Source organism: Oncorhynchus mykiss, chromosome 15 (assembly GCF_013265735.2).
Source record: "Oncorhynchus mykiss isolate Arlee chromosome 15, USDA_OmykA_1.1, whole genome shotgun sequence".
NCBI classification, from domain to species: domain Eukaryota; kingdom Metazoa; phylum Chordata; class Actinopteri; order Salmoniformes; family Salmonidae; genus Oncorhynchus; species Oncorhynchus mykiss.
In genome coordinates, this window is record NC_048579.1 from 50,917,751 (window position 1) to 50,929,398 (window position 11,648).

The 11,648-nt window shown below is 42.7% G+C and overlaps 1 protein-coding gene across 6 annotated transcripts in view; it reads right to left on the minus strand.

Moving 5' to 3' along the window:
- LOC110490257 (dedicator of cytokinesis protein 4) overlaps nucleotides 1-11,405 on the minus strand; it is a 142,642-nt gene extending 131,237 nt beyond the window's left edge. For 2 of the 6 annotated variants that reach the window (XM_036944552.1, XM_036944553.1), the window contains exon 1: nucleotides 11,190-11,404. In XM_036944552.1, coding sequence (XP_036800447.1) covers nucleotides 11,190-11,226 — 37 coding nt within the window. In that variant the 5' untranslated portion in view covers nucleotides 11,227-11,404. Of the gene's footprint in view, nucleotides 1-11,189 lie in introns of all 6 variants that reach the window. The other 4 variants (XM_036944555.1, XM_036944556.1, XM_036944554.1 and 1 more) reach the window with 3 other exon arrangements.
- Between the last annotated feature and the right edge of the window lie 243 nt (nucleotides 11,406-11,648).

The window sequence follows — 11,648 nt, forward strand, 5'->3', positions numbered from 1 at the left end:
TGGATTACTGAATCAAACGCGCCAACTAAATTGTTTTTTTTTATATAAAGAAGGACTTTATCGAAGGAAACAACCATTTGTTGTGTAGCTGGGACCCTTGGGATTGCAAACAGAGGATGAAGATCTTCAAAAGGTAAGTGATTTATTTTATCACTATTTCTGACTTTTGTGACGCCTCTGCTGGTTTGGAAAATGTTTTTAATGATTTTGTATGCGGGGCGCTGTCCTCAGATAATCGCATGGTAATGCTTTCGCCGTAAAGCCTTTTTGAAATCTGACAAAGCGGCTGGATTAAGTTAACATTTTAAATGATGTATGACACTTGTATTTTCATGAATGTTTAATATTATGATTTTTGTATTTTGAATTTCGCGCTCTGCAATTTCACCCGATGTTGTCGAGATGGGGGCACTAGCGTCCCACCTAGCCTTAAGAAGTTTTGTTTGCTGTGTAAGATTTCCGATTAAGCTATTTATTCTATCAGGAAATCGTCAATAGGCTTGCATTTTCTAGTGTTCAATTATACTGAAAACAGTTCAACTGTTATTCTATTCTGGTCCTTTCAAACCGAACTGGGAACAACCCATGTCGATTGTTTAGGGTAACGTGTGTAGCATACTCTCTTTAAGGAGAACGAAGCCTTTTCAACCAGCGCACCATGTTAAAATTAATTGCAATTGGTCTAAATCCCCACTAAGCTTTTCACTGGGTGAAAAACGGCCATGGACCAACAGTGAATTACAATAAATCCCCTTTGAATGTCAAACTAACATTAAGTTAAACTGGCTCGTCTGTGCAAGACAGGATATAAATTACCTGAGGGTGTGTGTGTGTGTGTGTGTGTGTGTGTGTGTGTGTGTTTGTGTGCGTTGAACCAGACCCTGAACCAGGCAGGCCAAGGAAACAGAGATCACACACACTGACAAGTAAGATGATGGCTTACAGCAGCCAAGGTCAAACCATCATCTGCCCAGCCGCATCGAGCTGATTCATGTAGTGTGTATGACGTGTGCGTGTGCGTTCAAGCATGCGTTCCTCCGTGTGGAGGTTGCGTGCGTCCCTATGTGTGTGAGCGTGTGTGCGTGCAAGTGACATGAATGGAAAACTAACACCGTATAGTGTGTGTACTGTGAATTGATCTAACAGATGGAAATGTAACACCTCACTAACAGCTCAGGTAGTATCAAGTCAAACACTGGCAGACAAATATATTTATTTATACTGTTCGTGTGACAGTATGAGAGAGGGAAGAGTTTTAATCAGTAGGGTAAAATAAGAGTCGGTGATGCTAAGAGAGAGAGAGAGAGACATCATTATCACTCACATGAAAGACAGCGATGAGAGCTGGGCAAGCAGAATAGCCTACAGTAAAATCATACCACGATGATGGATCATACTGCCTGCTTTTCCGAGCCAGAAAAGCATTCAAACATCACCCTTCAACAACACGGCTAAAACAGGAGCCAAGGACACGGAGAGCCAGGAAAACATTAAAGCCATCTGGCCTGATACATTGTACTTTCCCAACACAACACAACCCTAGAAAGAGAGCGTTTGTGGGTCGCAAATGGTAACCAAGGGGACCCATAGGGTTCTGGTCAGAAGTAGTGCACTACATAGGGAATAGGGTGTCATTTAATTGGGACACAGACAGCTTTGACACCTAAATGAATTGTGGCCAGGCACCAGCTCAGTGGTAGCGTTCTGTACTCAACGGAAGCCTTTGTGTGTCTTGTGATAGAAGCAGCAACCAGCTCCATGCCCAGTTATGATCATCCATATTCATTTGGGGAGCCGAATGGGGAGACGGGGACATAGGTAAATACATAGAGATAGTGGGAGAGGTAGACGCCACACAGAGAGCCAGTGAGTTTTCACTACTACTATCATCCTCATTCGCTCTGTCTGTTTCTCTGCCCTAGAGAGAGACCACTGCCACCAGAACAACACCACTGAACTGTCTGGGGAGGAGGAGGAATGGACAAACAGAGGGAGAGAAAGAGACAAATGGGAGGAAGACAGATGGAAAGACGGATACAGAGAGCGGTGGGTAAAGAGAGAACCACCAGACAGCCAGATCAACAGACGGAGAGAGAAAGAAAAGAAAAAGAGAGACAGAGGGAGGGAGGGAATGAAAGAGAGGGATATCAAGATAAGAGATGGGGGAGAGTGTAACCTCCAATCTCTGCAAACAGCTCACTCCCTGCCGAGAGAGAGAGAGAGAGAGAGAGAGAGGAGAGAGAGAGAGACAACAGTGGTAGAAGCTACAGAGCCTTAGTGAGGGCGCCTCAGAACTCCTGTATCGGTCTCCTCCTGACACTGACATGAATTCTGTCTGCCAAGAGGAGAGAGCCTTCCTGATGACTCTAACACAACCAGGACAGTCACTGCACAGAAAGGCCTGGTTCAACCTTAGCACAACCAAACCACAACAACCCGTTTTATTAGGCATTCATAATGTATTAACAGCAAACCACTAACACATCTAACACAAGCATCACTGCTCAGAAAGGCCTGGTTCAACCACAACAATGACAATTTATTATAAAGCTGTAGTAATGCATGAACAGCATACAGCTTGCTGTTCCTTTTAATAACTGAGGACAAGAGTTTGTCAGACGGCGAAGCCAAGTTGCTTATTAAAGAAACGCCATGGTGGTTATGGTGAAATAGATGGATGCCTGGGGGTCACTGGTGTGCTGTGTAGGTCACAGAGTTTCAATGGCTGCTCCATCCCAAAATGGTACCATATTCCTTTTATAGGGCACATGGGACTCTAGTCAATAGTAGTGCACTTTAAAGGGAATAGGGTGCAATTTGAGATATTGGTAATATACAGAGCCTGTGATCAACACAGCAAGACTTAGATTAAACAGCCAGCCACTCAACACCTCTGGAAATGCAATTTCTTAGGGAATCGTTTTTTTTTTGCCCCTTTAAAAAACGAGCATGTGCACAAAAGCTCAAGGCATCAATAGTTCCTTTCACACGTCAATCTATGAATATAGCATTCGTTTCTGAAAGCGCTGGTGACAGCCTGTCATTTCTTCCAACCCCACCTCCACTGTCACAGTGTTGATGAGCACGAACTGGGAGTTCCTAACGGAACACATCCCATTAACCTCTTACTGGGTTCACGGCTTGGTGTCAGGGAAACCATGGTGATCATACGATACATAGACCCCTGGAATAGAAAGGCTACTTCATTACAATGTACACAACCATTCAAAAGTTGGGGTCACTTAGAATCTCCTTGCTTTTGAAAGAAACACACATTTTTGGTCAATTAAAATAACATCAAATTGAACAAAAATACAGTGTAGACATTGTAGATTTTTTTATGGAATTTCTACATAGGCGTACAGATGCCCATTATCAACAACCATCACTACTGTGTTCCAATGGCACGTTGTTAGCTAATCCAAGTTTATCACTTTAAAAAGACTAATTGATCATTAGAAAAACCTTTTGCAATTATGTTAGCACAGCTGAAAACTGTTGTTCTGATTAAAGAAGCAATAAAACTGGCCTTCTTTAGACTAGTTGAGTATCTGGAGCATCAGCATTTGTGGGTTCAATTACAGGCTCAAAATGGCCAGAAACAAAGACCTTTCTTCTGTAACTCGTCAGTCTTGTTCTGAGAAAAGAAGGCTATTCCATGCGAGAAATTGCCAAGAAACTGAACATCTTGTCCAAAGCTGTGTACTATTCCCTTCACAGAACAGCACAAACTGGCTCTAACCAGAATAGAAAGAGGAGAGGGAGGCCCCGGTGCACAACTGAGCAAGAGGACAAGTACATTAAAGTGTCTAATTTGAGAAACAGATGCCCCACGTTATCAACTGGTAGCTTCATTAAATAGTACCCGCAAAACACCAGTCTCAACGTCAACAGTGAAGAGGCGACTCCGGGATGCTGGCCTTCTAGACAGAGTTGCAACGAAAAATCCATATCTCAGACTGGCCAATAAAAATAAAAGATTAAGACGGGCAAAATAACACAGACAGGGGTAGATTGGTATGAAGTGTTATGGACAGATTAATTTAAGTTTGAGGTGTTCGGATCACAGAGGAACATTCGTGATACGCAGAAAAAATGAAAAGATGCTGGGAGGACTGCTTGACACCATCAGTCAAAGATGGTGGAGGCAATGTGATGGCCTGGGGGGGTGCTATGGTGGTGGTAAAGTAGTAGATTTGTACAGGGTAAAAGGGTTCTTGAAGAAGGAAGGCTATCACTCCATTTTACAACAACATGCCATATCCTGTGGAGCCAGTTTCCTCCTACAACAGGACAATGTTGTAGGGCACAACAGGACAATGTTGTTTAGGGAAGAAGCAGTCAGCTGGTATTCTGCCTGCACAGTCACCGGATCTCAAACCTATTGAGCTGTTGTGGGAGCAGCTTGACTGCATTTACGTGTTACGTTCCCCAGTTTCTGTGTTGTTGTGGGTTTGCATGTGTGTGTATTTCAGGAAATTGCTTCCTGGATTCTTAAGCAGCTGATTGGTTCTGCCCCGTCGCTGATTGGAGCTCTGACCCCTCCCTCTCGTCGGGGGATACAGCTGTCTCTTCAATTACCAACTCCTTTTCCAGCTTGATAAAAGCCTGTGTTCCTTTGTCAGGGAAGAGAGCTTCTTTTTACGTCCTCTGTTGATTTTTGTGGCGGTCAGTAAAAGTTTTGTAGATATTATTTTGGAGCCACTCCTTCAGAGGTATGTGTATGCCAATAGGACTTACTGTTTTTGGTTATTGACATTTTTCACTTAAAGTATTGGTAATTATTCTGTTCCATTTGTTCCCGGGGGGGGGGGGGAGACGCACCTTGGGAGTGTTTAGGCAAAAGGCCTGCGGGAATACATAACCCATAGTATTGAATCTGCCTATGCACACTAGGTAAGACCTGGGCGGACCACCCCTGTATTTTAGTTAGAGCGCCAGGTGGTGCTGAAGGCTAGGTAAGACCTGGGCGGACCATCCCCTGTATTTTAGTTAGAGCGCCAGGTGGTGCTGAAGGCTAGGTAAGACCTGGGCGGACCATCCCCTGTATTTTGGTTAGAGCGCCAGACCTCTGAACGGTAGTGCGACTAAAGTAGGCGTTTATATCAGTATGCTTTAAATATAGGGTCCATTTCAATAAGTAGGCCCTATAGGCCTGAAAGGAATACATTGAATCACTCAGAGGGGAAGCGGTTTCTACAGAACAATGATTAGGCTAATATCATCCCATTTTTAAAACATTGGCTTTGAAATATCTATTTCACTGTACTGTCCTTTCAATATCTGTTTTACAGTAGTGTAATCTTAATGTGCATTAAATGGACATTCATGCATGTACAGTGTGATGCCCTCTCCAAGTCCAGTTGTTACCAGGAAACAGCAGCCCTAGCTACCTCCAGACTGCCCTGCCTTCTGCTGACTGTGCTGTGGTGAAAAGCAGGCTGGGATTTATACTGGAGGGTTTCGTGTGAGCTACAATCCGGTCCACTCATTGGCTGGTTGCAACCGCCTAGCCTCAGCTGCATCCTTCCACAAAAACATATGCCGCCAATTAGACCACGGTGGTGTCATCGAATCCAACGGGACACACACATTACATTGTATTCATATCAAAAGGCTGCCTCACCATGGGGGGGGGGGTGAAAAGGTAAACACGCTGATTTAGTAGGAAACAAGAAACATTATCTGGGGGGTTTTCTGTGTGTCTTTACATAATAAATGGGATATATATTTTATTATATTTTCAGTTGAAAGTAAATAGAGCTACAGTAATGGGATAACACAAACAGGCTACATGCAGTATTTTTCAATCCAGTCTAGTATTCACCAGCCATGTTAAATTGAAAGGTGTTGTGCATGATTGCCATTGTAAATAAACACTAAAAATCGTTGTTGGAGCGGAGGCATAAAAAAACACGTAGTTGGCCCTGTCTACCTATAACATCAGCTAGGCTAAAATGTCAAAGGTTTTGCTCCCTCTTTCCCTCCCCTCTCTCTGATCCCACCATGCCTGTCTAATTCACCAGGGAGCTCCAATATTGACTGGAGCAACTCCCTCCAGCGATTTCCATCCCTAAATGGTTGCCTGTGTCGGCCCGACCGCGGCAAGTAGATGAAGACAGCAGAGGGGAGTGGATGAAGAAGAAATGACAAACTGTGGTGGCATTGTGTGGCCACGCCTCCCTGTGCCCCGGGACTATGTTATTTAAGGAGGCAGGGGGGGGGGGGGTGTAATATAATGAAGGAATGGGACTACAGGCCACCGTTCCCACTGCCAAACAACCTGCTAATCCCACAGGGGTAGGGGGTGTTGGGTACGGTGGCCACGTCCAACAATAAGCCATCCTGACACATGCCGCCAGGCAGGGCCCGCCACCCACCCCTCGGCCCAGTGACATCCCCCCCCCAGGGGGGCAGGCGACAGCAGCCAGGGGAGAAGGACAGCCCCAGGCCTGACATAGACCCCCACTACATATCAGGCCTCGAACTCCTCCACTCTACTGTGTGCATTGCTCAAGGGCCAGGGCCATTCAAGGGCAGCACTTTCCTACACACTACCCAAGCACTCCATTCTGTTTTTCTACCATTCGCTTGAAGGTATTATTTACGCATTTCCATAGGCTGCTGTGGGTAAACATTGAGATTTCAAAAAGTTAATACTAGGTTGTGGTCATACGCTAAATACAAAGTATTTAGTTCAAATGCTCACTGGAAAATCATATTCAATACACACACACAAATATCTAACGTAGCTCATTAAATTATGATGAGCAATGACATGCTTGATTGGCTGCAATATCAGTCTTAACAAGGAGAGAAAGGCCCCTTCTCTTCCTGTTAATCATCATTTAAGACTATTTGCAGCAAATACAATCTCCCAAAACAGAGGCAATGCTCTCTCTCTCCAATGTTGTGGCGCTACATTGTTAGCTGTTGTGAGTTTAATTGATGGAGGATAATCCACTGAGAATTCCAGTAGTCCAGTGTCATGACTTTGGCCTGGGGGTAGGTTTATGATTGTCATAAATACATCTTTCCCCCTTTTTCCTCTCTCTACCCTACTGATGTTACTTTTGCAAAACCCTTGGTTAACATAGAGATTCTGGGAACATCAGAAGGTGGGGGGAAATGAACTATATTCTGGTAATCCGACCAATTGAACATATGCGGTGGTACTTAATGAATATGTCAGTTCGGTTGTCATCTGAGACATTCTCATCAATGATAAGATGACAAACTCTATAGTGGAAAGTCTACACATCAGAGTTATCGGATTCACATGGAATTGCTGTTCAATTTAAATGTTTGAATATGAAATTATATAAAATGTGAGATTTGGGTTTTCATAAGGTAGGGCTCTGCTCAATCAGTGGCCCGCCCCTGTGAAGGGACATGGGCTATACAACTTTAAGACGCCCTCCTCTCCCCTCCTATATAAAGCCTTGACGACAATATAACCTCCTGTTGTGAGGACGATGGTCCGATGTCAGAATGGTTCAGATAATAACTACAGAACGAAGCCAACATCAGCGTGAGCTTTGGTTGCGAATGGTATGAACTTTGAACTCTTATTCACTACAGAAGTGATACCTCCTAGCCGTTGAGTTAGCAACAGCCGCTGCAAACGAGGGTTAGGAAGGAACGGTCCGAGTATCTCGTCTACCACACAACGACGTTACTACAATGTATTCAATTTACCAGCAGAGACATTCTTCAAAGGACAAAGGACTCGGTTGGACAACACGGCCTTCTACCACCAACCTACCGAAGTGCAGCTCAGAGTAAATATTTATTGCATTTTCCTTTTCCAAATGGCCGGTAATTTAGAATGCATAAGATACTGTATTTACGATAGCACAGCTTCGCCCTTTGTTCCTCAGTCTTCCCGCTCTTTCACTCAAACCCAGACCCTTTTCTTTTGTGTAACAAGCTGTCATATCTGTTCCGCCCGTTAGGGACGTTTTCCTTTATGATGTAATTTGTAATCAAGTTATGATTTAATTAAGTGTATGTGCAATTGTGTGTGATTAGTAAGGTATTTAGTAAATAAATAAACCCAATTTTGTATTGCTGATTCAACTTGTTAGCCAGCGTTCGTGCAGATAACCAAGAATTTACAACTTTCAGATGAGACTGAATTAAGATGACGATTACTATTGACTGCTATTGATGTAAAATATTACTAGGTCTTTAAGAGTTTATTCGGAAGATCGGAACAGCTCTATAAATATTATTTTGTGGTGCCCCGACTCTCTAGTTAATTACATTTACATGATTAGCTCAATCAGGTAATATTAATGACGGATAAATTATTTTATAGAATAGCATGTCATATCACTTAATCCGGCATAGCCAAAGACACGACACCAGTGTTCAAAAGGAACCACATGCAGTGGATATTCCAAGGGTGGGAATTCTGGTGAAAATATTCCCAGATAGTCTCATGGGTGTTCCTGCACATTCAGTCCTACTATTCCATTAGTCTACCATCCTTTCTCAATGTACACATTTCTATTCAAATTCCTTCCTCATGTTTAACTGAAATACATTCCAAAACCTCTTTGATATGAAAATCTCTCCTCTTGGCAGAATACGATTTTACAGTAAAGCGCATCAATCTTGGTTACAAACCTGTAATCACTCAAATGGTGCACTAATAGGAGTCTTAATGCTGTACTGCCTTCCTATACTGGACTCCATTCATATTTCATCAATGGTAGATGGATAGAAGGCTGTCCTCCTCCTTGGCTCTCCTCCCACGCATGAGGCAAATCAACATCAAAGGCCAAATACCTCCCAATTAGGAACTGTAATTCTAATTTCGCTCCGTGGCGAAAGATCAAATGGTTCGCACCAAGGATCCAAGAATCTCAACCCGTTTTGTGAAGCAAGACCTGGTTTAAAGGGGGGTAAAATTTTCACTGAGAGTACCTCAAGGAAATCACATTTACAGTGCATACTATATGAATCATACTCAAATACTGTAGGCTATTATATCAATAGTACTGGTACGTCAAAGACATAATGGACAGCCATACATCTTGAGACTAAAGACCTTGGGGTGAAACGGTTAAAAAAAAAATCTGGGTTTTGAAGACAGATGCTTCACTGAAACGTGAATCATCTCAAATAACACTGTGTTGAACTTCGATGTCACCGAGTGATCACGATCAATGGTGATCACAAAGAGTAATTAGCTGTTCGACGTCATACAGCATATAGGATATCAATATGCTCCACATGTTCGGATCATTTGGAATCAAGCATGTGTGTGCATCCTATTCCCCCCCCCCCCCCATTAAAATCCATTTGATTTGAACCAAAAAGACGGTGACTAAGACTTTAAAGATGCTAATAAAAAAAAGCCTACATGTATGTTTACCTCAACTATCTGTTCCAGTAAAAGGTCACAACTCGTCAATGAAATGAGCCGCCTGTGTACCTATGAGCAAAAGGAATTTATAAACAAGGGACGGAGTCTTGATGATGAAAACACATGGTCTCCAGATTTCCCCACTCAACCTATTTAACAGTCCAAAAGCATCCAAACAAACAACCAAATACAATACTATCTAGGGGTATATCTTCATCCAATCAAACATCATTCTGCATCATTAAAATACGTCCAAATGTAATTGGATGTAATTTATTTTGCACTGCGTGTCCCTTAACCTCTTAACCCGAGTTACAAAACATTGACAAATCACAACATTTGCTCAACGTTGTGTTGTTACTTTGTCCACTTAAAAATAACTGTGGGCTTACGGCCAGTGTTGCGCAACAAGGAAACAAGTCTTTCTTCCCCAGAATCACCACCGTCACAGGGAGGAAGTCCCCTACTGCCCAACCACAGGCGCTAAATCTGAGCTAATTAAAAGAGTCTTATTGCTCTTATTGAAAATAGGATCAAGACTGCGTAATCCACTTAAAGCCTCACTTGCCATTTTTAAAGACAATGGCGGCATTTAAGCACTGAGAATACATTGAAATGTTATACAACCCTCCTCCCACCTACCTCCACAGACTGGACTTGGAAAGGAGGTTCAAAATTGTGAACTGCAGCAATGTATCAAACTGGAAGCTTTGGGTTCTAACTTGTGACAGGGAGGGAAGAAAAACATGCACATACCAGGAGAAAAAGAGAAGGGCCAGTTAGTGACCAAAAACTAATTGTAACAGATACAGGGCAGAGGCCAGTTTCTGGTTCAGTGAATGACTGTGTTCCAATGATTTCAGGTCAAGACAAGGTAGACCTTCGGCACCTAGAGGTGTGACTGATAGGCCTACATAACACAATATGGCAATATTTCTGCAATGTTGAGATTTCAAGCAGTGACTGTTGGGGGCTGGATAAAGCATCCCAAACACTCACTCCTTCAACCAACAAATAGGCTTCGCTACCCTATTTTGGTCCACTGGGGAACGCATCTCAATAGGATAATTTCACAGAATGTGGGCGCAGAGTGAATATCCCCCCCACTTCGATTAGAAAATTAGAGCACTATTATTTAAACCCATAGCCTATCTTTCACTCGCATTGTGTTTGCTTCACTTTTATCCCTGGTTACGACACCCATGCCGCTCGGGAACAATACACACATTAGGACAGCTTCACTTGCTGTTTTCACTGAGAGAGACGAGATAAAAAGGTTGAAGGTTCCGTGGAATTCCCGAATACAGAACGCTAAAAAAATATATATTATCTTGACACTTTATTTTCCTTTCAATGGAGGAGTAAAACATAAGACACATATAAAGCGCTAAATAAAAAAAATTTGCACAGAGTATCGTGTTTTGTTTGCATCCATTCATTTATCAGACACAATGTAACAACCAACAGAGCGATTGAACGCGCAGAGTGCAAAGAGATACACTGATACGAGGGGCTCTATAGCCTCAAGCCACGCGTTCATTTTTATAGCTGTAAAACCATAATGTATTCATAGCCTATAGCCTACAAAATCCATGGAAAGCGCAAAGACTCGTGAAATGCGTGGAAGTGGTGGTGCCTATGAAATAAGCACGCGTTAGTAACGGTTAGTAGGCTAGTGAGCGTTGTTATTTTTGATACTGTGTAACAAAATTAAACAGCAGCATATTCCCTATTAGTTTGAAACTAATTTTAATTTTGTGAGTAAACGAGAGCACCGCAGTTTTAAAACATAGAACCAAAAAAAAAATAAACTTACCGACGCCGTATTTCTCGTGTTCTGTAGGTATCCACATATTTACGGTTGGTACATTGAAGTCATTTGTGAGAACAGCAGCTCAATTGAGATATTTCGTGCTGTATAACGCATTCTATGCTATTGAATTCCTTTCCTCCGCTCTGAAGTCATTGTTCAGATTGCAGGAGAGAGTGGCTACTGTATCTTCATAGTGAGACCGAGAAGGAGCTTTGCATTGTGGGGCATGTAGTAAAAACGAATGACGTAAACAAACCTAGAGAAAAAAAGGACTCAGAGTCCCAAAAAGCCATACTGAGTGCATGGATGAAATAGAGGACCACGGTGTGAGTCATAATACCCATAAAACCTAGCAGTCAAACAGGGAAATGGTTCCAATTGTTTTTTCCACCATTCATTTTTCCCATAGGGGATTTTTAGGATGTGTAAGTAAATTCCCTCTGGCTATCTACTCCGATTTCA